The 26,757-nt window shown below is 34.8% G+C and overlaps 2 protein-coding genes across 9 annotated transcripts in view; one reads left to right on the forward strand and one right to left on the reverse strand.

Annotated features, from left to right (window-relative positions):
• The window catches only part of SRSF11 (serine and arginine rich splicing factor 11), a 49,723-nt gene extending 37,059 nt beyond the window's left edge, over positions 1-12,664 (reverse strand). For 4 of the 7 annotated variants that reach the window (XM_043460991.1, XM_043460990.1, XM_043460989.1 and 1 more), the window contains exon 1: positions 12,540-12,664. The gene's annotated coding sequence lies outside the window, so the exon portion shown is untranslated. The remainder of the gene's footprint in view (positions 1-12,539) is intronic. The other 3 variants (XM_043460993.1, XM_043460995.1, XM_043460992.1) reach the window with 3 other exon arrangements.
• Positions 12,665-12,708: 44 nt separating this feature from the next.
• The window catches only part of LRRC40 (leucine rich repeat containing 40), a 38,105-nt gene continuing 24,056 nt past the window's right edge, over positions 12,709-26,757 (forward strand). Inside the window, exons 1-6 of one of the 2 annotated variants that reach the window (XM_043460986.1) lie at positions 12,709-12,911; positions 15,302-15,483; positions 16,589-16,662; positions 18,587-18,716; positions 22,184-22,307; positions 25,937-26,079. In XM_043460986.1, coding sequence (XP_043316921.1) covers positions 12,761-12,911; positions 15,302-15,483; positions 16,589-16,662; positions 18,587-18,716; positions 22,184-22,307; positions 25,937-26,079 — 804 coding nt within the window. In that variant the 5' untranslated portion in view covers positions 12,709-12,760. The remainder of the gene's footprint in view (positions 12,912-15,301; positions 15,484-16,588; positions 16,663-18,586; positions 18,717-22,183; positions 22,308-25,936; positions 26,080-26,757) is intronic. The other variant, XM_043460985.1, reaches the window with a different exon arrangement.

Genomic DNA, 26,757 nt, shown 5'->3' on the forward strand with positions numbered 1-26,757 from the left:
GTACAGAGTATCTTCTACAGATCTGGTTTAATGAAATTTAACCCTAGCTATCAAGATTTTCCTCCCCACTACTATAAAATTTTCTCTTTACTATATACACACATCCTTGTAATACTAAATTTGCAACGAGTTTGCTTTGGCACTAAAATCTTCAGAAAAAGATATATTGTTACACTCACTAGTGCTTTAACAAATTCACTTTTTTAAAGAATATTTTACAGAATCCAAATATGTTCAAGTATGTTATCTAAAATTTCTACAGAAAAACTCCCTTTACATGCATTTCTTGCTTAAAGTAATTTTGATCATAAAAAGATCTTTGCCTAATTTTTCAACCCTATGTGAACTATTCTCCCACTTTCATACAGTGTTATCTAAAGACTTGCAGTTCCCCAAACCTGACAAAATCTTTTAATTCGCTGTGCCTTTCCACAAATTATTAATGACCTCCCTCATTTTATCTGTTATCCTTCATAAGGCTTTCCTCACCTAGTGAGGAAACTTCCTCAAGCAGAGTTAAGGTTTCCTTCTCTCCACTCAAGGACAGAGGCAAAAAATATTTGTTACATTGACAAGTATTCCCCTGCCAAAAGCTCCCAAGTTTCCTGGGTCAGTTTAGGATCTAGCACAATGTCTGTCACACAGCCAATGCCCAATAAATGTGTTGAACACACGCACAAATAAATGTTAATTAAATAAGTGTCATTTATTCTGACAATTATTAAATAATTACTTGATCTAAATACGCCTGGAGGCCAAAATCTGAGGCCTTACAGATTATTTTTGATAGTAAATACGTCTATGGAATAATGCAATTGAGAGTGTGATTTGTGAGAGATTAGAAACTAAAGTTACTGAGATTTGGATGTAGAGCCAACTGGCTAGGTTTACTCACCAGTTAAGCCATTTCTTCTACCTCTTATACAAAGGGAATGGTAAGTTGACCATAAGTCTGGCGAAATTACTAATTACAACTAATTGCATGTTATTCATTAATGTCTATCTGTTAATATAAAACATGTCAAGTAATTTTCTTATTTTGAATAGTACCTATGTAACTGCCAAATACAGATTCTTGTTTGATAAAGTTAATCAGTTAATCACTATATCAGTACCTACAAAATGGAGGCTGCCACAGTGACCTGGTCCATGCAACAAATCTAAACCCAAGTCGGCCTGCACTTACAGGAAACACCTGTTAAGGAAAACTAACATACAAATTCGCAATCTTCCAACTCAGTTTTAGCTAGCTTTCTTCGTCCTAGAAAATAAGATCTGCTAGCTTATAAGGAAATTCTCCACCTCCTGGCCAATGTCTCTTCTCATTTCTATAAAACCCTCTTGCTCAGAATCCCTTGGGATGAGTGCTCCATGCTTGTCAGGCACTGTATTCCCCCAATCCATGGATTGTTTTCCCTTGAATAAATGGCATTAAACTCCTTGCTAAATTGTTTCAGTTTTGTCACCTGACAAGTTTAACTCTCATTAGAAGTGGCTACCATGTACCAAGGCATGCTACAATGTTCTATGACAAAAGGACAAATGAATACAAGGACTGGGTTCATGGTTGTCCTTTTTTTTTTTTTTTTTACTGTTAACATCTTTTTATTCTTTGCAGTGGATACATAGAAATCTTTTCTATTATTCCACAGTTTTCTGTATGTTTGACACATTATATGATTAAAATTACAAATTCAGGCCAAAACAAACAAACCAACCAAACAACCATATAGTTCTGTGACAAGATAAATCTCTTAAATCATCAGAAGTCAAGTTATACATAAAAACTTACTGGACATACAGATAGATGGTGCTTCCAGACAGTGAAACAGAGTGGCAAAAAAGAATTCTAATAAGGAGGATTCCTGAGTATTTTATTTTCAAATTATCTAGCAGCTAAAAACAATAGTGGACTTAGAGCCAGAAGACTGGCTTAAGATAAAATACTACGTTGCTATTAATTAAGTGTGACTTGAGGAAATTTCACTTCACTTTTAAGAACCTACTTTGGTCAGAAGCTGAGTAAGGAGTTGAATTATAATTTTGAAGATCCTGTTAGGTCTGATAGGTTGAATACGTAATTACCTTGTGCTATTATTGTCTGTTTTCCATAGAAATGAAATAGCTAAAGGCAAATAACTAATATATGAAAGCAAATAACAGATATATCCAATATATACTAATTTTATATCACTTTTAGACTCATTTAGGCTCCCAATGAAACATAACTCCAGCTGGAAAAGAATCTGTTTGCAATGCAGGGGACCTGGGTTTGATCCTTGGGGTGGGAAAATCCCCTGGAGAAGGGAACAGGCTGCCCACTCCAGTATTCTGGCCTGGAGAATTTGCAGAGTCGGACGCGACTGAGAGACTTTCATGTCAAAAAAAAGTACAAAACCTGGAGACAAGTATCATGCCTGTCTTATTTACTTTAACCCAAGGATCATGAAAATGTTAACAAAAACAAACAAACTCACAAATTCCTTCAAATAGTATGTTTCAGGATTCTCCCAGCCCCTAGAAATACAGCAAGGAAAAAATTAGACAATGTTTCTGATCTCATGAAACTCCAGCTTCAGTATGGCAAACTCTCAATAAACAAAAACAAAGACAGAAGAGAGTAATGTGCTGTGGTGAAAATAAACCAGGATAGGACCTCCCTGAAGCTTCAGCAGCTAAGACTCCACTCTTGTAAACGCAGGGGCCAGGGTTTGATCTCTGGTCAGGGAACTTAATCCCAGAAGCTGCAACTAAACCCCGCTTGTGGCAACAAAATCAGACGTCCTACATGCCGCAACTAAGACCCGGCGCAGAAAAACAAATAAAAAATAAATATATATTAAAACAAAACATGATAGAAGGTGGGGGAGGTGTTATCTGAGCTGAGACTTTGTTAAAATGAGGAAGCAAGCCATTTGAATTTCTGGGGGAAGAGCAATCCGAGCAAAGGAAATAGCCAATTAGAATCTTAATGGTGAGAACAAGTTCGAAGCTTTCAAGGAAAATAGAAAGACCCTTTTCCTTTGTTGATTAAATGCTTTACAACTTATATTTCACAGAGAGACTGGTAAAAAGATCCTTTCAGCATCATGTGGGAACTGAAGTGAAAGAAGCATGAAGAGGGAAGAGCCACAGCTTGTTTTTGGGAGTGAGTTTGGGAAGGTTTCCAGTTCCATTTGATTGATGAATATGGCTTAAACGGTAAAAGAATCTGCCTGCAATGCAGGAGACCTGGGTTCAATCCCTTGGTCGGGAAGATCCCCTGGAGAAGGAAATGGTAACCTAAGACTCCAGTACTCTTGCCTGGAGAATTCCATGGACAGAGGAGCCCGTTGGGCTACAGTCCATGGGATCACAAAGAGTCAGACACAACTGAGCTAACTTTCACTTTCACCAATCTTACTAATGGTTAATGCTATTTCTAATCTAAAGCAAAAAGCAACCTGTCCTTTTGGCCTTTCTAGTCATGTTATGGCCTATTAGTCATGTTTGGCCTATACATGCATATTGCAGTGCATGATTTCTGATATATTTTTGAAACATGAAAAATAAGACTCCCGATAATAGGGTCCTATTGCTCACAGGTGGGAAGCTTTTACTACCACCACACCACTAAGACAAATTTACAGTGGTGCTTGATTTTGGAAAGAAAGTCTCTCAAAGAATATTACAAAATACTTTATGGAAATTATCAAAAACAATAAAATCCTCTCAGTCATAAAGAACAAGCTTTTAGTTCTTTCCAGTATTAGGGTTCTAAAAGAGCTCATGTATAAAAGAATGACACTAGACCCCTATCTATACCACTCAGAAAAGTTTATTTGAATGGACTAAAGGCTTAAATGTAACACCTGAAACAATGAAACTACTAGAAGAAAACACAGGAAAAAGAAATACCCTGATGTAGGTCTTAGGAATGATACTCTGGACATCTAAAGCATAAGCAACAAGATTAGAAATAAACAGGTGGGACTACATCAAACTCAAAAGCTTCTGTATGGCAAAGAAAACCATCAATAAAATGAAGAGACAACCTACAGAATGGGAGAAAATATTTACAAACCATATATCTGATAAAGGATTAGTATCTAAAATAATACAGAACACTCCAAAACACCTCATATCTGTTAGAACACCTCATATCTGTTTTGACTAGCATCAAATAGGCAAAAGATAGCAGAAATTAAAGAGGATGTGGCGAAAAGGAGACCCTTGTGCACTACTGGTAAGAATGTAAACTGTTGCAGCCACTATGGAAACATAAACACCATGTTGTGATATCTGTATCCCCATGTTTATAGCAGCATTATATACAATAGACAAGACATGGGAAGTGTCCACTGATGGATGAATAGATAAACAAGTTATATCTGAAAAAACAAAGAAACAAAACCAAATTCATAAAATAAGAAGAGAGAGATAAGATTTGTGGCTATCAAAGGTGGGAGTGAGAGGAAGGAGAATTGGAAAAAGGTGGTCAACTGATAAAAACTTCCAGTTATAAGACAAATAATTACTAGGGATGTATGACATAAGTATACTTAACAATGCATGATATTCATGAAAGTTGCTAAGAGAGTAAATTCTAAGCATTCTTATCACAAGGAAAAGTTTATCTCCCATCTATATGAGATGATGGATATTAACCAACTTGTGGTAATCATTTCAAGATATATGTAAGTAAACTTTTATGCTGTACACTTATACAGTGCTGTATGTCAATTATACGGCAATAAAACTGGAAAAAAGAACTGCAGTAAAAAAAAAAAGAACCACAGTGAAGATAGTTCAAAGGAAAAGGCTTCATGTGTTTAGACGGAAATTCTTCAATTAAAACATAAAAGAAAGAGAAAGTGAAGTCGCTCAGTCGTGCCCGATTCTTTGCAACCCCACGGACAGTAGCCTGCACCAAGCTCCTCCGTCCATGGGGTTTTCTAGGCAAGAGTACTGGAGTGGGTTGCCATTACAATAGCCACAACTATGTATAATAACTTTATCCACTGGACACCATGCTCCCAGTTGGGTAAGTTACCGGTTACTACTAGCCAGGCTTTGTTTATACTATTTGAGAAGACTTTAGAGCCCTCAAATTTGACATAATGTTGCAAATCTGCACAAGCAACAGGTCTTTTTTTTTTTTTTTTTAGCAACAGGTTTTTTTACCAAATTAGTTGTTAAGCAGCTCTTTCCCTCTAGCAAATACACTTTTTGAGGAGAGGGAAGACAATGTATTTATCTCTGTGTTTCTGATATCCAGCAATATTTTACTGGAACAAAGTAAACATTTGAAAAAAACTTACTGAGTATTGTCTATGTCCCCTGGACAACAAGGAGATCAAATCAGTCAATCCCAAAGGAAGTCAACCCTGAATACACATTGGAAGGACTGATGCTCCAATACTTTGGCTACCTGATGTGAATAGCTGACTCACTGGAAAAGACCCTGATGCTGGGAAAGATTGAAGGCAAAAGGCAAAGAGGGTGGCAGAAGATGAGATGATTGGATATAATCACCGATTCAATGGACATGAACTTGGGCAAATTCCAGGAGACAGAGAGGGACAGGGAGGCCTGGAGTGCTGCAGTCCATGGGGTTGCAAAAAAGCTGGACACAATTTGGCAACTGAACAACAAATGTGCTAGAAACTTTATGCCTTACACAATCCATTCAACAAAAGCTTGGTGAATGAAGGCATTTGTTAGATTTACAAGAAAGTTTGGTTGAGAAACTCAAACTATTTTGCTATACATTTTCCCCCTATAGCTACAGAAAGCACTAAGAAAAACATAGGAAATAAATTGCTGCTCACAAACTAAAGTTAAAAACTTAAAAAACCAAACAAACTTACCTACAAATCTATTTTGTTTTTCTGCTTCTAAAAATTATACAACTGAATTTTTCTTTTATTTCTAATTCAATAAATTAGATAATTGTATAATGATTACTATTTTCAAGTCAAAATTGTAAATCCCATGCTCCCTTTTCAGAGACTAAAGGACATGTTAGCATTAGGGATGGACAAATGGATGGACAGACACACACCAAAATAGGAAAAGTCTACTTACTTCCAAATACTTGTTTTAATTTATGTTGTCTGTCAATAGCAAACATTCCATATCCACATTATAAGACTGACAGAGTACTTCGAAACTGTAGGCAAAAATCTGTATTTTTCATTTCATTTTTCAAAGATTTGTTATGATTAAGATGGAGGGAAGAGCAGTTAGAGCAAAACGTACTCAACTCAGTAATTCGAAGATCCACATTAACTGTATGCTTTTGAAATGCCCTTTAATCCTCACGTTTAAAAGGTTCATTGGAAGGACTGATGCTGAAGCTTAAACTCCAATACTTTGGCCACCTCATGTGAAGAGTTGACTCATTGGAAAAGACCCTGATGCTGAGAGGGATTGGGGGCAGGAGGAGAAGGTGGAGACAGAGGATGAGATGGCTGGATGGCATCACCAACTCGACGGAAATGAGTTTGAGTAAACTCCGGGAGTTGGTGATGGACAGGAAGGCCTGGCGGGCTGCGGTTCATGGGGTCGAAAAGAGTTGGACACGACTGAGTGACTGAACATAACTGAACTGATCAGTGGATTAACAATGCAGGCCTAGAGTCAAATCAAAGGAACTCTGCCACCAATTAAGATATTGCAATCTCTGGCTTATTACTTTGTGCTTCAATTTCCTCATTTGAAAAATAAAGCCAACCTCACTGGGTTGTCTTTTGAATGAAAGGAGAATATTAATACAAATGCTTAGAAAAAAATATCAACTATTATTCCTACTCTACAATTTAAAAAGTTTTAGTTTGAAAAACAGTAACCTCACCTGGATTCTATTTTATACCACCCTATTTTAGGCTAGTACCTTGAACTAGTTCTACTTTATCATTCACATGAAAGATATGAATCAGAAGAATTAATTTATATAGTGGGAAGAGTTTCTTACTTAAGAGCTCACATTCTAATATAGGTTTTTGGTGGTATATTCTCTTTAAAAAGATTATAAAGTATTATGGATATCAAACACATACCACAGTGCCCAGCACACAGGTACTCAACAAATGGAATATGCCATTACAAAAAAGTCTGTGTTCAACTTCCTCTTCTTTTAACAGATGAATAATAACAGTAATACTTCTGTCTAACCTTAGAGCATTACTGTCAAATGCGAAAATACTTTGTAAGTGGTAGTAAACATGTGAAGTGCACTATTATTAGTTGTTCTTTCTCTCTTAAGAGGGTGCCGCAAAGGAAACATGACAACAAATTTCAGATTTTCATATTCACTTTGTTCCTAAAGTAGCACTTTACCAATAGTATGTGAAAATAGATGATAGCTAAACCAAACATTCCTTTTTTGATAAAATGCAAATGCTTCATGGAAAACTCCTAGGAAGGGTTCAATTACTTGTCTCTATTTTTAGAGCAAGATCACTCACTATTCTAATTTTCAAAAGACAAACAACTACACATAAACTTGATCAATTTTAAAAGTACACTGACATGGGTTGGAGCAACAGACTATCAAATAACCAAAGCACGGATCAGAAAAATAATAAGGCAAACATTAGTAAAAACATAAAATAAACTGAATTTCTGACACATGCTAACGCTAAAGACCACAATGATTTTTCCCTTCAATTTCCATCTACTTTTAACTATGAACAACTATTAGTTTCAAGCCATAATTGGCTCATGCAGAAGTCTAAAGCACGTGGAGACATTGATCAAATTATTCTGAAGGAAGGACCAGATGGGGAAAAGATAACTTTTTAGGAAATGAGGAATCAAAAGAGAAGCAAAAAAATCAGCAGCTCTAAAATGGAAAAAAAATTAAAGCTCTGTGTGTGTGTGTGTGTATGTTAGTAACTCAGTCGCGTCTGACTGCGACCCCATGGATTGTAGCCCACCATGCTTCTCTGTCCATGGGATTCTCTAGAAAACGATACTGGAGCGGGATGCCATTGCCTTCTTCTCTATTAAATGACAGGTAAATTTATTGACAAGTGGAAAACATGTTATCTCTAGAAAGATGAAAAGCAAAAGCTCTGGTTTCACAGATTTGTATTGTGAGAACCAAGTATTTAAATGTTCACTAGGATTTTACCACACCCCTCCCTGGCAATAACAGTACCATTCAAATCACATAAGTATAAGTAACTGTGATATTTTAAAGGGTGGGGAAAAAAATGATTAAAAAAAAGTAGTGGACAGTTGAAGGTATTTTCAAAGTTAAGCTAGCATTTATCTTAACTGCAATTGTGAATATAAATATCCCATCTGCAAATTTACAATCAAATTTTTAAATAAAAATCTATTAGTTGTAACTATCAAATTAATATTTTTCCCCTTATCAACTTAAGTTGGTATTAAGAATAAAGTCTCAGGAGTCATATCTTGTCTTATTAAAGCTGTTGGGGATGTTTGCTCATACAGAACAACATTTACCATATATAATTATTGAGCAAATTTGTCTATTAGACAAATCTAATGTTGGCAGGAATGATATAAAGTCAAATATTAAAATAGTGGATTTTGATTAAAATGATTAAAAAAAACATTTATTTGGTATTAATTTTGTCTTTGTTAACACAAAGAATGATATGAAGTACATTCTCAGGGTTAGTGTCCTAATTTTATCTCCATTATTACTTTACTACTTAAGATAAAATCATAAAACCTATACAATTAATGTTAAAATTAAGACTTTAAGTCACAGATCACATTAATCATGGAAAAACAAGCAAGAAAATAGCTATTAAATATTAGGAGTTAAGAATCTCTAGCGATAATGAATCCACCTACAATTCAGGAGACCTGGGTTCAATCCCTGGGTTGTGAAATCCCCTGGAGAAGGGAGAGGCTACCCACTCCAGTATTCTGGCCTGGAGAATTCCATGGACTGTAGTCCAGGGGGTTGCAAAGAGTTGGACAGGACTGAGTGACTTTCACTTTCACTTTTCAGGGATAATGGAAACATTTTCAGCTGATTTTAGAAAAAGAAATAATGCCATAAGTGCTTCTTATTTAATGACATAAGCAAGACTGCTTTAAAACCTCTGTTTTAACTTCTTCTTTTCAACAGATAGACTATAAGCAAACAAAAAACACTAAAAGTAATCAAGATAGAAAAACTTAAAAAAAAAAAGCCCTGCTTCCTCCACTTCATGTGAAAAACAGTAGCAATGTAAAAGCCTCTTTATAAGAGGAAAAGTAAAAATATTTTCCTAAATCTAGTGGACTTTTACACTGAAAGTAGAGAGAAATAGAAGACAACATTTATATCAAATATTAAACCTCCTAGAACAAATTTACTGCTTCCTGATTCAAAACTTAGAAGAGAAACAAGGGGAGCATACAAAGGATATACAAATGAACAATCTAAGTAAAACGCACTGTCTTCAGAAAAAACTACCACACACAGCTCCAGTAAAAATAAAATACAAGTCAAAGCCACAGTTGAAACTATGGATAAATATGCAAAATATATACTGCCTTCAAGGAAATAGTATGTTTTCTACTGACTACTTTTATTTATTTATTTATTTTTTTACTGATTACTTTTTAAAGCTGGCAGTTGTAAGTTTAAATAGAAAACAAATGTCCAAAATGCAATTTTCAAAGGAAACTAAAGACATGTAACAAGCACCATTGAAGCTGAATATTTAAAACATGACCAGTCCATGTGCAAAATAATTTGCTCTCCATTTTGACAATTAAAACCAATTTATTTATAGAGTAAAGACAAACACAGAAAGAAAATTCTGAATAATAAGTATATGAGAATATAAAACATTCAACTCAGAATACTTAATAAGCAATACCTGTCAGGTACATCAGCTTGTCAATAATGACTGTTAAAAAGTAGAACGTTCTCTTAATAAATAACTTTAGTATAAAATAGCAGTTCTCATAGATAAGGCAATATTCTGAAAGGTGAACATTATACTGATTCAATACAAGCTAAATCTAAATCTGCCATTTTACAGAAAAAGAAAACTTCCCAGACGTTTTGCCTGCAATCAAATTCACTTAGCTCCTGATGACATTTAAAAAATTGTGCTTAAAAATGTGCACAAATTAATGCCATTTTCCTTTGTCACAATTTTTCAGTCTGCCTCAATAAATTCATCTTATCAAATGAACCTTTCAACGCTGACAATATCTAACACATAGCAGTGTTCATAAGAATAACACAGCCATGTTTTAACATCTTATTAAATTTTAGTGGCAGTGACAAGCCACTCTGCCTTACTTTGATAAGTCTTACTTTCTGTTATGAGACAGAACATTATCTTTGGCTGATCTAATTCTTAAGCTCAATATATATTTGACTTCTTCATTTTCCGTTTTCATTTAGCAAAGCTAGAAGAGTGAAGCCTTCCATACTTTAATAAAATGAATATAATAAATTGTAGCTAGGAAAATTCTATTATAAAGATAACTATGTAGTCTCCAGCCCTTGTACAGGATATACGTTTCACATTGTTTTAATAATCATTTTTTTTTAAAAAAAGCAAATACTTTAGCTTCCATGCCCATGTTGAAAAAGGATTGGTTTTTTTGTTTTAATGTATTCTTTTGGAAACGTTACAATGTATATACAATGCTAATTCCCACAAATATAACTATACATAACTACACCTTCTCATAAAGTTCAAGTTAATAAATTTTCAGTTTACATCAATTTGAGACAAAACCCATGATTTTCCTGACTGCTTGAGGTAATAATTTTCACCTTTACTTGTTCAATCTGCACTTGCTACACAGGTATAATACATGGTGTACTATAGACATATACTTATTAAATTTTTATACATGTCAATTTATATCTATTGAAGTTTACCACAAGTGTGCAGTCACATGGATTTTTCAGAATTACTCTGCCATTAGTTAGAATATGCTTCTCATACAAAATGCAAGTTTCAATATAATACTATAATTAGATGTCAATAATGAAATCAAGTAAAAGCACAATAAATCAAAAAACTATACCTTGCCTGTAATTAAAAAAAATGCTGAGCTATGAAAGAGTTTTAAGGGGGAGAGGTGGCTACTGTAAATTTTTACATTCAAGCAATTAATCCTCCAAAGGTAGGCTTCTACACCCTAAAAAAGAGAAAATAAGAGTTTTCTCTAATAATTATCTCTTAAAACATAATTGAAGTCTTCCTAAAAATGGTTGCAGGACAAAAGCCAGTTGAAAATGATGAAATAAAAGCCACTATGCAAATCATAGTGATTAACAAGAAAGGTTAAGAGAGCTAGGTTCAAATGCTTGGTGACACCAGTTATAGAAACTTGTGACCTTAGGCAAGTTTCTTAATCCCTTCCACCCTCAATTTATTGGGTGTTATTAGTAATCTTGCAAAAACTACTATATTCCTTGCTTCAAAACCACCTTTCCTTGCTTAGGAGTGTAATTACTGGTAATGCTGCTCACTTTGGATGCAAAGCACTCCAGAGAATTAAGAGAAATAATCGAGAGGGTGGGGGAATAGAAGCCAAATTTTACGGTTGGCAAGAACCGAGACTCAGCAAAAACTGTGTGTGGTGCAGAATTCGTTAGCGGGCCGTCATATTACCTTTTACATATCCTAAAGATCTCCAGCCTAGTTGAGGGGGCTTAGAAGAGTATTTCCTGATGTATGGTTTTAAGACAATTACTTGAGGCAAAAGAAAAATCTACCACCCAAGGCAATACTAAAGATGATGAGTTGTTAATTACATATTGAATGACTCATTACAGCTTTAAATTTCAGATAGAAACTAACTTCCCAAGATAATCGACTTTGAACAAAATTTTCATCTTCCATTCCGAACTGGATGGCGTTCCTTTTCCCACCAAGCGCTCAATATTTAAAACTTTATTTTCACTTAATTATTTAAAAAATCGAATGAGAGAGAAATGATTAACCCTAAATTAATGAAAAAGGAGTTAACTTTAAAAGCTGTCAAGCAAACTTGCCTAAAGTTACACAGCTGGTACGCTACAGAAGCAGCTGGGATTCGAACTCCTATCTCTCGAGCGCCGAAGAGCAAGCTTTTCTCGCTACACTCAAGCTCGCGCTTACATTGGGCTCCTCTCAACTGTCTGGCAGAGACAACATTTATTATGAAGCTCTGTTTTCTTTATTTTCCCTTCCCTTCTCTGTGGCCAACCCTTCCATTTCACACTGTCTCCTGTGCTGGGCTACAAATTCCATGCAACAACAATCAAGACGCACTAATGCTAAGAGTCGGAGTAGAGATCAGAAGAACCGAAATCAGTTTTACTTGCTACGCGGAACGGAGATCTGGCGCCAGCACCACAAGCGGCAACACAGGCAGGGGTCCAGAGAGACTGCAGACCGCGCCCAGGTCTCAAGTTTTAGTCAAGGCCCACGTTCCGGCCAGGCGAGAGGCGCAGAGAAGGTTATCCTTTCCTGACACCCTCGCCGCCGCGGGAGCACAAAAGAAAAGACTGCAGTCTCAGTAATAGTACACACAGTAAACTCAACACTGTTCTTCAGCCCGTTAAACGCACTTACTTGAGCGAAGTAATTCCAAGACACAAGGCCGGCACCGGCAACGGGTAGGGCTCCTCTGTCCTCCTGCCCCAGGCGCTGGCGATGACGACATCCGAGTCGCGCCGCCGAAAGCGAAGGCCCGGCGCATGCCGCGCGCGCTCCCGATAGGGGCGGGGCGGCCCAGTGGCGCCACCGTTAAGCGTCACGGGCGGGACTCTGCTGCGGAGCCCCGGGCTTTGAACATGTCGCGGCTGAAGGGGACAGCGGGGCGGGATACCCGAGCGGGTTTCCGCACTGAGAGCAGAGACTGCAGTGCCTGCGTACCCCAGGGACTCTTAAAGGCGGCGAGGAAGAGCGGCCAGTTAAATCTGTCTGGCCGCAACCTCAGCGAAGGTAAGGTCCAGAGGTACGACCCGTTTGTGCGACTTGGCACAAAGGACTTGCCCCGGGTAGCCTCTCTTTCCTTTGGCCTGGCTGTGGCTACCTTTGGCTCCGTATCCTAGCCAGGATCCCGGTGCTGGAATTCGGGCTTTTATCACATCTCCACTGGTTCGGTCAGCTCGTTCGGTTTCTACTTTTCGTTCCAGGAAATGTCTGGTGCAGGGAATGTGCTGGGAACATGGCCAAAATTTAAACGGGGCGCTTTCTGGGATTCCCACATTCTGTCGGATAAATAACATAATGTTTGACTAAATTAGCTGTCGCATGATGGGCACATGCTTTGTCTCTTTGGCCGTTTGTTCCTTTTAATTTAATCTCTTAGGTCATTTACCAACGCCAAAATTCTGTATTTGATCTGCTCCTTTGTGCATTTAGAGTAAATGACAGTGTTCTCTGTTCAAGTCCCTTTTCTGCCTGCCTGTGGACAGAATCCTAAATACAAGGAATATTTAGCATATTTCCTAAATTGAAGATCAAGATGGATGCAACACAAAGTGAATTTGGGGCCATCCTGAAAATCTAGTAACGTTCGAATGCACAAATCTGGATACCATGAGTGAATTATAGTCAGATGCTTTTCTGATTTTCTGTTGTGTAAGGGACGGCGTGGAAAGTGGGGAGAGAGAGATTATGGCATTATTCTTGTAATGTTTTCCTTTACTTATATTTAGGTTTTAGGCCATCTGGAATTAAAAGATTCCATTTCCTTGTAATGATTGCTTTTTTAAAATTGTGCCATGGATAGAGTTGACCATGCAAACAAATACTTGCTGAATGAAAGGAAATATGATAAAATCTCTGCTCTACCTAGAAAAAGTTTTAATCAGTGGGAACATAAATATTTTAAAATTACGCTTGTGCTTGTACACATGCTTATTCCAGAGCCTGGAACTTTCTACATGATACCTGACTAGGGTTCACTTCTTGACTTCCTCAAGGAGTCTGCTTATATAGGTCCTTCCTCACTACCCTATCTATAATAAATTCTCTTGCTAACATTGTATTCTCTAACCTGTTTTTAATAGCATTTATTATTATCAGAATCTGTATTCTGTATTTATTTGTTTATTGTCTTCTCTGCCCTCTGCTAGAGTATTGGTTGCATGTGGTCATTGTGTCCTTAGCACCTCAAACTCGTGCTTGGTACATAGTAGATTCTTATTAAACACTTGTGGAAGGAATAAGTAGATGAATGAATTATTCCCAAAAACTAAGTGTGTGCTGGAATGTACTTATTGATTGGACCCAGATGGTTCAGTCTACTAAAGTTTCAGGGAGCAAAGGAATTTTGATTGTCAAATGTTAAAGCAGCCTTGCATTCCTGATACAACTCCTGCTTGGTCATGATGTTTAGATGTAGTAGTTTTTGTTTTTTGGAGTAACCTCCTGTTTTTAATGCCTCTGATTTTGATATCAGAATAATGCTGACTTCATAAAATGAGTTGGGAGTTTTTATTTCCTTTATTTTCTGAGAGGCTCTGTAGAATTAGTATTATTTCTACTCTAAATGTCTGCTAGATTTCACCAGTGAAGCCATCTGGGCCTGGAATTTTCTTTGTGGGATTGTTGTAAATGGCAAATTCAATTTCTTTCATGGATGTAATGTGTGACAACACGTTTGCTGTAGCACTGAAGCAAGTTAATACCTTCTGGAGCTACGGTTTAATAGTGGTGAACCTGAACTCTTTCTGTTTAACTGGTACAGACTTATTTGCTGTCAAAGGAATTGCTGTATTTGCTGCAGCAAGAGTAACAATGTTGTGTTGTGTATCAGATAAGATAGAGAGCAGCCACCGGAGTCAGGTATACCTTCCAAATATTCACTGAGAAGCAAGATAGTTTAGCTTTTCCAGGGTTTAATCCTGTCTATCTGTATAACTTGGGGCAAATGATACATTCTGTCTGTGTCCCATTTCTCTCATGTATAAAGTGAGAATAGTCATAACACCTGTCTCATGGAGTTGTTATGAGATAGAGGAGTTTGTTCATTTGATTTCCATATCTTCTCTGTTATGGTAGCATAAAGATACAGCCCATTCTTTATTTGTGTTATATATCCAACCACTATGTGCTATGCAGGAAATGTATATAGTAAATATAGTTGAATGAAGATAAAAGTGAGATCTAATATGAAAAATACATATCCCCTATTCTGTTTTGGAATAAAATCAAACTTTCACTTTAATGTTGTTGTAACTCATTGCTATTTGTTTGATTTACTTGAAAGTTTTTAATGTTTCAGAAATTTCAGTAGATAACTTGAATAGCTGTTATCAACTTATGTCCTTAGTATCTGATTTCTTTTTTTCTTTCCTTTTTTTGGTGTGGTATGGTGGATATAGTGCCTCAGTGTGTTTGGAGAATAAATGTGGATATCCCTGAGGAAGCTAATCAGAATCTTTCATTCAATGCCTCTGAGCGATGGTGGGAGCAGACGGATTTGACCAAACTAATCATATCAAATAATAAACTTCAGTCACTTACTGATGACCTCCGACTCCTTCCTGCACTGACTGTTCTTGATGTAAGTTGATTTATGAGTCTTTTGTTTGAAAAGACTCTGAAACTAAGTTTAGACTTTGAGAAGCAGAAAACCCAATTGGTAGAGTGCAAGAAGAATAACAAAATTACTGTGTTAGACAAAGCATCATGGTTAAGAATGCAGAATCAGAACCTCAGGCTTCCAGTTCCAACTCTGCTGCTTGCTAGCTGTGTGATCTCGGGACAGCTGCCTCTCTGTGCTTCAGTTTCCATGTCTATAAATCGAGACTGTTAGTACTGCCTATCTTTGAATTAAATCTGTTAACGCATACAAACAGAATTAGAATTAATGTTTAACTAGTGGCTTCTGCTGCTTGTCCTTTTTTTATTGCTATTTTTTTATGATCATTATTATTCTAGACATTAAAGCAAGTACTTAAGGTTATTGTTATTATTTTGTTACTTATCTCCAATACTGACTTAAATTATTGGGCTTAAGTTTTTGTGGATTTAGTCAGGGACTTTGTTTTTAGTCCCTAGTTGCTATGTCATGTGGTAAAGTGAAACATGAGTAGTTTATTTCACAATCCACAGACTTCTGTATCACAATCCACTGTTTTACTTAGGATCACCAAAAATCTTCCAGTTTTTGCCTGAAAAAGTTGGATGTAGTCAGATTTCTAGAGAAGTTTTTATTTTCTTCATTTGTAAAATGAATCAGTTGGTGTAGGTGTTCTTGAAGGTTCCTTGTACCTTGAAAACAATATGATTCTGTAAAAACATGAGAGAAGAAATCGTCCTCCTCATTTATTTTTTGTAAATGTTGGCATAATCATACCAACAGAGGGCTATACATTCTAACCCTCTCGTCTCTCATTTGAGGTTGAAATTTCACTCAGTGAGGTGAAGTTTCCTTTTTTTAACTGTGGTATTTAAAATTAATGTCTTACCACTTCATGATCTCTGAACAGCAATGTGGTCAGTTTCAAACTCCTTTTTCTCTTCTATACTCAGAACAAATTACCAATAGTCCAGCAGTACTATTGAATTAGAATAATTAGAGTATTGTCAGTGAATATTTTGCAGAAACAAAGTTTATGGTTATTTATAAGAGTAAGATATTGACTCTGTCTTTTAATAACTTTCAGATACATGATAATCAGCTAACATCCCTTCCTTCTGCTATAAGAGAGTTAGAAAATCTTCAGAAACTTAACGTCAGGTAAAATTTAAACTTATTTCAGTATTGCTTGTATAAAGGTATAAATATAATATTCTTTAAAAATTTTTTTCTAACATTTTTTCTAACATGTAAAAATATTTTTATATTATCTCAGAAAGTGATTAAACAGGATAAGAATTTTAAGCTTTAATTCTCCAATTATTTTATTTTTTGTTTTAGAATAGCCTACATGTTTTCCGGTTTTACAAATTTAATACCAATTAAAAAAAATACTCTCTATATTTTTTGTGAAATAATTTTTAGTGGTTATTTTCAAAATCTTTGTTGACATCTCAAGTTTTATGTTACTTTGATAGTCTAAGATATATGTGTGTTAAACAGTAGGAAGAAATTTAAAACAGTTTTTTTCATCAGTGAGGAAAACATCACATTTTTTGATATTAGTAGTTTTTAAACCTTTCTGAGGACTCCTGAGATTCCATGGGTATGCCTCTGGTACGCTTTGATAGGTACATGGGAGGCCAGCCAGCTGAGACTCCAGCTACTTCTGTTTGCCCTTCAGTATGCATTCAGACTTTCAAGAAAAATTACTGCCTTATATGTTACATATACACTGTGGAAAAGGGATTAGGGATGATTTAATTTAGGCGAAAAATTAAAAGGGTTTAAGTGTTAAACATTGTTTGAGAAGCTGTGGCTTATAAAATAGGTATGGTTATTGATCTGTCTAACATATCATGATCAAGTCTCAGTTTTCTGAAGTTAACTAGTTTGAGGGAGAACAGTTTTCAAATAACAGTCTTTATTTGATGAAAAACTTAAAATTACCATAAATTAACAAAAATATCTGTACCCAAAATTGTTTAGGACAGTTAGTGAAGATGCCTGTTGTTTAGCTGTGCAGCAGAACCTCTTCCCACTGCAAGCCAAAGGCATAGATATGCTCTGCAAAGTGAAGAGTGGGCAGGGTTGAGAGGAGGAGAGAGAGTATGTAGCAGGTGTGGGTGGCTTTAGCTTTAGCTTCTAGCACTTAAGGATATGAATGTTAGGATGGAGGGAATACAATAAGAGGAAAAGAAGGAAATATATAGCAAAAATTATATTTTTGCCCAACTAGATTCCTGTCAGATATGCAAGGATTACAATTAAGTAACGGACAGTGTCAACCAATTTCTAGTAATTTTTGGTGGTTCATATTTTAGAAAACATTTTTTGGCATTTTTGTTCCAGTTATTTTTATTATAATTTAAGGTCATTGTTATATGCTTATATTTCCCATTTCCTGCCTGTTATTTGTGAAGAAACTGTATATGGCTAGACAGTAGAGTAGAATTCCCAAGCAAGTAGTTGGCATGAATCTAAGAACAAGTTAAATCATCTCTTGATTATCAGGGAATGTATTACTCTAAGTGACTTGGGACTTCTACACCAATAAACTGGAATCACTGCAGGACTGAACTGAAAATAATGATTCAGTACAAATAAGGTTGGAGTTGCATATTACACATTTAACTGGATATGCTAGGCCCTCAAATAGAAATACCTATTTTTGTCTTGAGTGCTAGATTGAAACCTAATCCCCATGTAAAATGTGACTTCATTGTAGTGTGTGTATGTGTCTTTGTCAAAATCTTAAAACTCTGATAGAGTGTGAAAATTTAGAGTCCAATGTATTCTTTCACCTTGCATGTAAAATGAAGTTGATTAAAGGAACCAATCAAAATTTCACAGATTATATCTTTGCATCAAAATCTTTATTTCTTTGAAACACTCAATTTGATTACATTACTGTCATTTTAATGGGTGTATCCTTTTAGGATGTAAAGTTTGATAAGTACTTAAAATTAGTAACCTTACTTGACTTTTTTTTAATGAGCCCAGGTATTTGATTAGCCGAAACGCCTTGTTAAGTATTTATTTTGTTGTCACCAAATTATTCAGCATTTGTTTTATCAATCAATAGCCATAACAAGCTGAAAATACTCCCTGAAGAAATTACAAATCTAAGAAATCTGAAGGGCCTGTATCTCCAGCATAATGAACTCACTTGCATACCAGAGGGGTTTGAACAACTTTCCAACTTAGAAGATTTAGTAAGTTTTGATTTTGCAATATTTGTATAATTTGGGGCTGAAGGGATTTTTCATTTGGCTGAGAAATTGGATATATGATAGCAATCATGAGTACATGGGCACCTGTTTTAATAATGACTAGATTATCAGAACTATGTATTACAATTAGATTGCTAAATTAATCATTGCAAATTTCTTTTCCTATGTTTTTCTTCTTTTTTCCTATGTTTTTCTTATGATAGAAATTACCTTAGATTTTAATTTCAGAATAGAGTTTTAGAAGGGGCCTGATGATGATGACTTTGCTATTCAAAGGCTTTTATGACTTAGCAAAATAAAGGAAAGGTGTTTTTAGCATATACTTACTCCCTTTTTTAAAAAATATTTTTGGCTGCATGGGGTCTTTGTTGCTGCATGCAGGCTTTCTCTAGTTGCAGTGTGTGAGGGCTACTCTAGTTGCAGTGCCTGGGCTTCTCACTGAGGTGGCTTCTCTTGTAGATTCCCATTACCTCCTCTTAATCTCTTATGGTCCTTCTGTTCCCTAGGTATCCAGGTACTTCAGGGCCTGCCTTTTCTTCCCTGTTTTCCAAAGTGGCCACATTTCTTGGTGAAATTTTCCTTCCATCTATTTCACATCTTAAATAGAGATAACCATGAAGCAGTACAAATGTTATTTTAGTCATATTATTAAGAATAATATAGACAACAGGCACTTTGCTTTACATATAGCTAAGTAGTTTCATCCTGTTACAGATTTTTAAAAAAGTAACATCCAAAGTCATACAACTAATTAAGGAATTCAGGATTTTAACATCAGACAATTTGATTTCAAAGTGTATACATCCTTCCCTCCCAAATTTACCACAGGAGGAGTAAGACTCTACTATAAGCTATCCTATCTGAAAGACTAGCTATATTAGATCAGATGTTCCGATATAAATCTCTACTCCATGTAGTTATTTCATAGTACGTTCTTGTTCTGTTCACTATTACGTGTTTTGAAAAACTCACTAGTATCATTTTAGCCTTTAAGTTTATTTTCTATTGAAGGACAAATTACTTTTACTTATTTTTTTCTTGATATTTTCCCTTATCAGCTCTAGTGGTTGAAATCAAAATATATACTCGCCTCAACCATTTCTTTAGTATCTCTTTGTTTTTCAATCTGATAAGATTGGAAATAAATTTTGGAAAGTAAAAGGTAGATGAAATGAGTGGGAAGGAAGGGAGCCATCAGATTTTCTTATAAAATTTAGTGGTAAAAGATAGTAATTGATTAAAAAAAGAATCTAGTAGAAGGCTTAATGAAAACCTTATGAACTTTTGTTCTGGGTTTCCAGATATTCATTTTCTTAATAAAAGAATGTTTCAGTTGAGAATTGTGTTCTTAAGGACTAATTATCAAATAAATCATAAATGTGAACAACAATAAATTAAAGCATTTAAAGTGTAAGGTAATAATTTAAGCTAACAATATTTCTTTTTTTTTAATTTAGAAACTTATTCTGTTTAATCCACAAACTTTATATAGCTATAGTTTAAAACAAAAACAGTGAAAATAAAACACTGTTTCAAATTCTGGGCCCTTCCAATTTTCCAAATACAAGAGCTCTGACAGTTGTATACACCAGCTGAAACAAGACAAAATTATGAATGGAGTCATGACATTTCATGAAACAAAATTTTACATAACTGAAGGATCCTTCCTGGGAGTAGTTAATTACCTTTACAAAAAAAAAAGAAAGAATGGAATTCCAGTGTTCTAAATCAACTTGTGTCACATCAATATAAACCCACAGTGTCCTGGCAAACAACATGCTTTCATTTTCTGTCTCATCCTAGAACCTGAATCCTAATTCATTTCAGCAGAGACTCCACAGGCAACAGGAAAGATTGTGGCATTAAAATATTCATTTATTCTTTTGTGGTAGCTCAACGGTGGTCTCATTTCTGGGCAAGAATTTAAGCTAGTAATATTTCTTAAAGTTGCATAAAACTGCTTAGCACAGTGCTAAATAAATATTTATTGAAGAGATGATGTCACATAAATAATGATTAATTCATATGCACTGTACTTATTTTGTATTCAATTTAATCATTAACTGCAATAGTTTAATATTTAACTATTAATAATTCTGTTACTTTAGATTCTTTAAAATTTCTTAAGAATTTGTGAATTACTCTTCTTTATCAGAAACTATTTTTAGCTTTTGATGTTGGAATAATTTTAGATTTATAGAGAAGTTGGAAAGATAGTACAGAGAGTGTCTGTATACCCTTCACCCATCTTAGTGGGTGAACATTTTACATAACCGTGGGGTATTTGTAAAAACTAAGAAATTGACTTTGGTACAATACTGCTAACTAAACTATAGATCTTATAATATTTTCCCAGTGTTTTCACTAATGTCCTTTTCTTTTTGTTCCAGGATCCAATCCAGAATACTACATTGCATTTAGTGTCAGTAAATTCTGATATCACAAAATATTTATTAGTAATCTGTTGCTTCTTAGACCTTAGAGTATTTGATTTGTAGAGTATTATGTTGTATGTTGTAGATTATGTGTTGTTACTGTAATAATAACAGTATGTTTTAAAAATATGCTGATGTATAATAGCACAGCATTTTTCCTTTTTTTGATTTATTTAGAGTTATAGTTATTTAATGTTAGACTAAATCATAATCTTCAGAGAACAGTTCCTTTAAGTCATTTTTTTCTTATTCAGTGTTGTCATTGGCACTACCTGATAGTTTAGTGATAGCTGGTGAAATAACTTAAATTTAATTTGAATGTCTTAAGAAGAATACCTGATACATAGCATTGTCTTTTAAAGGGAGTTGCAAAAAAAATTCTCATAAGTATTTAGAGAAAAAGCAAAGAATTACAATGCAAAAGTAAGGTATAGGGATTAATTAGGCAGAGTGAAAGAGTGAAAATTAAACAGTAGACTTTTGTACTTAGTTAAAGCAGACTTAACTGTGGTCAGCAGAAGAACCAAGAGGGAATATTTTTTCCTCCCAAATTAAAATGGCCTTGTTTTTCAGCCTTACGTTTTTTCTTTCAAGCATTTTTCTTTTTTGCAAAGATGTTTTTCTTTTTATATTGTGGTTTAACTATACATTTTGCCTGATGTATCATAGATAACAAATATTGGACGAATAAATGGATTTTTTAAAAACACGATGAAAGATACAGCATGACTTAGTACTAACAGAAACCTTTCTGTAAAATATTTTTGAAATCAATTCATTTTAATTTCTCTCTGCTACATTATTAGACATGTAGTAGGTCCGCAGAAAATATTGAGGTAATGAATGATGATCTGTGAAATTGTCAGTGAATGAGACTTACAAAGTGTATCTACTCTAAGTAGTTTTTTTAAATGTTGCAATGCCCGTAAAATTCTGAACACCCCCCTTAGGGATCCTTCATTTATTTTTTTATTTACTTGTTCATTCATTCATTTTGTCCTTCTCTTTTTAAAGGATCTTTCAAATAATCGTCTTACAACTGTTCCTGCTAGTTTTTCTTTTCTATCCAGCCTGGTGCGTCTCAATCTTTCCAGTAATCAACTGAAGAGTTTGCCAACACAGCTAAGTGGAATGAAAAGTAAATCTTCTCTGTTTTAAAAATTGAATAAATTTGAAGTTTGTGTAACTTATATTTAGAAAAATAAATTTTTATGTAGTTTCAGAGAAGTAGAACTATAGATTTTATCATGGTAAATGCAAACAATAACAACTAGTCAGATTTTCTCCAGGGCATTATTATCTAGCAACTTCATTAAAATTTACCATCAAAACAGTTCAGTTCAGTTGCTCAGTCATGTCCGACTCTTTGTGACCCCACGGACTGCAGCATGCCAGACTTCCCTGTCCATCACCGACTCCTGAAGCTTGCTCAAACTCAGGTCCATTGAGTTGGCTATGCCATCCAACCATCCCATCCCATCCTATACTATCCATACTACCAAAATAGTAGCTTGACACATCAAAAAGATAAAAAGAAAATAAGATTATAAACTGTGGGGAAATTATATACCTGAGAAATTGATTAAGGTTTTGAGCATGCTGTCTCCTCTTTAACATATTCCACATTTAATGAGAGATCATGCCTCTCTCCTAGGTGATTCCACCTATGATAGGTTATGTTAAATCTGTATCCTCCTTGAGGTCTGTAAGTAATAACGTCAAGAGATAGTCTAGTTTTCCCTAAATTGTCAATCCTTTTTAAAAGCAAGTTAAATTTAGTGTTTCTATTTTATTAAAGTTTACCATCGAAGTTTACCATTTGAAGTATTGTAGAACTAATATGAAGGATGAAGAAAATAGAAGGTACATTTCAGTAATTTTAAATAAGTATACTTGTTCATCTTAGAATTCTTGAGTCCAAAATCAATCAATTCTTTTTTCACCTAAAGGCAAACAATTATTATTTCTTAGTTGATGATCACTATGTGTCAACTGTAGACTGTTTACCTTATCTACTTCTTTTGCTAATCATATGTGGGCTCTTTCATTTTTTTTAAACCTCCCTTTTTTGGAGGAAATCATAGATGTGATTTCGAACACTTGGTTACAGATTATTTAGAAGTGAGTTTGTAAAATTGTGCTGTTTGACATTTTAAAAAAAATACTGTATAATTGACTAACAATGTTATTACTTTCAGGTGTGCAAAAATAAAACAGTGATATTTTTATACATTACAAATGATCACTGCTGTTTTACTCTAGATTAATGGTTATTTGGGCTTCTGATTTGGTGCTAGTGGTAAAGAATCCGCCTGCCAGTGCAGAAGTTGCAAGAGATGTGGGTTTAATCCCTGGGTCAGGAAGATCCCCTAGAAACGCACACTACTCTAGTATTCTTGCTGGAAAATTCCATGGACAGAGGAGCCTGGCGGGCTACAGTCAGTGGGGCTACAAAGAGTCAGACACAACTGAGTGACTGAGAACAGCACAATGGTTATTTGTTATTTATTACAGGAATGCATACATTAAATGCCATAAATTGGATTGACATTTTAGGGGAGCCTTTACTTGTGATACCAATAGTTAACTCTGCTTGTTTTTGCCATTGTTCAATAAAAGTATTAGAAAATAGAGCTGAACATAAAATATGATACCTGGAATGAGTATGCAAGAAGCATGTGTTTTTTGTTTTTATTTTATTTTTTAATTGAGTAGAAATACTGAGAGATAAGAATAGATATTGAAATCAATAGAAAAATGCTTTAAACTTACAGCAGGTTTTCTGATATATTATAATTAGTCTCAGGTATTTTCTGTGTTTTAGCCATTACAAAGATACTTTTAAGCTATTACCAGTAGGACACTTAGTTGTTTTTTTCACTATTCACAACCGAGATTCTACAGTTTCTAACATTTTTATGGTTTGTAACATTTGTATGGTTCTTTGTAATTCAAAATGCTTTAAAATATATGGGAGAAGGCGAGGGTGGGATGTTTCGAGAGAACAGCATTGAAATATGTATATTATCTAGGGTGAAACAGATCATCAGCCCAGGTTGGATGCATGAGACAAGTGCTTGGGCCTGGTGCACTGGGAAGACCCAGAGGGACTGGGTAGAGAGGGAGGTGGGAGGGGGGATCGGGATGGGGAATACATGTAAATCCATGGCTGATTCATGTCAATGTATGACAAAAACCACTACGATATTGTAAAGTAATTAGCCTCCAAGTAATAAAAATAAATGAAAAAAAAATAAAAATAAATAAAATATATTATTTTGCCATCACAATAGTTCTATAAATTAATGAGAATGCATATTATTTACATTTTAAAGATTCAGGAACCTAGGTTTAGAAATTATACAGCAAATTGTAAAGCCAGGTTTTTCATCTTCTTACTTCATCCCTCTTGCTTTTTCTGCTGCATGCTGTTTGTATTCTCAACCAGTGCTCTTAAATGCGAAGACTTGTGAAAACTAGTTTCTAGATGTAAAACAAACTTCTTTATAGAATTTACTGGATTTAGGGTGGATCGGATTATGACATTTTCCTCAGTGCTCTAGCCAAATAATACGTAAATTATCATATTATAAATTAAAGTACTATTAAATTTGTTTTGAAAAGCTGTTCGTTTCTGTAAACACTGAAAGTAGTCTAAATATATCAATTCAGTCTTGAATTACGTTAAAATTGACAAGCTCAAAGTACATGAAAAATAGTTGTAAAATATATATTGCCTATTCAAACTATAGGGTTGAGAATAGTGGAAAATATAAGTGGAAGAGGGCTTCCCTGGTGCCTCAGTGGTAGAGCATCCACCTAACAGTGTAGAAGATGTGGGTTCGATCCCTGGGTTGGGAAGATCCCCCTGGAGAAGGAAATGGCTACCATGCCAGTATTCTTGAGTGGGAAATCCCATGGACAGAGGAGCCTGGTGGGCTACAATCAGTCCATGGGGTCATAGAAGAGTCAGACACAACTTAGTGACTAAATCAACAACAGTAAGTGGAGAATCTGCAATATGGATTAGGGAGAAATTGCTTATTAAAGTCTTACGAAAAAGAAGAGCTTTACTTTTCTTCTGTTTTTGTTTTCCATTCTGTCTTTTATGAGATATTCAGGAGGTAAGAGAGAGATCCTGCAAGTGAAAACATTCTTCTTATCAAGAGTGTGAGCTAAGGTATTAGAAAAAGCATGTGACTTAAAAAAAAAATTAGAAAAAAGGAAGGAAAGAAGACAGGGAGAGAGGCACTGAGTGGCTGAAAGAGTAGGAGAGAATACATAGAAATCCATGGGTTTTTTGACACAACAAATACGGATGTGTAAGCTACTACTGGCCAGAGTTACTTGACATTCATTCATATGAGTAGTATGCATGTATATTTATGTCTTTAATAATTTAAGCTTTCCTTTAAAGATGTATGATTAGAGGTAAATAATCTCATAGTTTATGTATTTTAGAGTACTTTAAGGGAATACTAGAGTATTTTGTTTTTTAAGTCTTTGCAAAGATGACCTGGACTGTTATTAAACATTGACTTTAGTATCATTGTTTTTCTTTAATTGTAACTAAATGTAAAAATGTTTTAGTTTTCATTTATATAATTCAGTGGTATTCTAGGATTCTTAATTATTACAGCAGTGTAGAAAATCACAGTTTTGTGAGTCCTCATGATTACATGAACATTCTTCGAACGTATATAGAATTGTAAACCGATATTTTTCTCTACTAAAGTATCTTTGTGTTTCACTAAATATATATTACAGGATTAAAGCATTTGGATTGTAATTCAAATCTCTTGGAAACTATTCCTCCTGAATTGGCCAGCATGGAATCACTAGAATTGCTATATTTGCGAAGGAATAAATTACGTTTTCTACCAGAATTTCCTTCTTGTAAACTATTAAAGGTACTATTTAGTTGTTTATTAAATATACATTTTCTGAAAGTTAATCATGAAAATGAAAATTTAAATTTATTTTACATTGAGAATATGTATTAGTTATGTGTTTTTTCTTATTTTTCAGAATTTTATTATGATTGAATATATTAATCGTATTGTTAATAACAGATTTTTTTAAAAAAAGAAATAATCAGTTTTAAAAATAAGAAATTGCCCATTTCATCTGGAGGGTAGTTTATAACTCGAGAAGTAGTATTAGGTTGGTGCAAAAGTAATTGTGGTTTTGCATTGTTGAACTTTGCCAGTTGGTATTGGAATACGTTCTTAAATAAATGATTATGTTACATATCATTTTAATGTACATTTCTTTATATTTTTGCTAATGACATTGCTTGCTGCTTATTTTATAATTATTTTAGACTATAGAAATGATGTTAGACAAAGAGCAAATTCAAGCAATTTTTTTGAGTTTAGAATGGGTTGGAAAGCAGCAGAAACAACTCACCACATCAATATCAACAATGCATTCGGCCCTGGAACGTACAGTGCAGTGGTGGTTCAAGTTTTGCAAAAGAGATGAGAGCCTTGAAGATGCGGAGCATAGTGGCCAGCTATCAGTAGGTGACAGAAACCAATTGAGAGTATCATTAAAGCTGGTCCTGTTAAAACTACATGAGAAGTTGC

Source organism: Cervus canadensis, chromosome 2 (assembly GCF_019320065.1).
Source record: "Cervus canadensis isolate Bull #8, Minnesota chromosome 2, ASM1932006v1, whole genome shotgun sequence".
Lineage (NCBI taxonomy): Eukaryota > Metazoa > Chordata > Mammalia > Artiodactyla > Cervidae > Cervus > Cervus canadensis.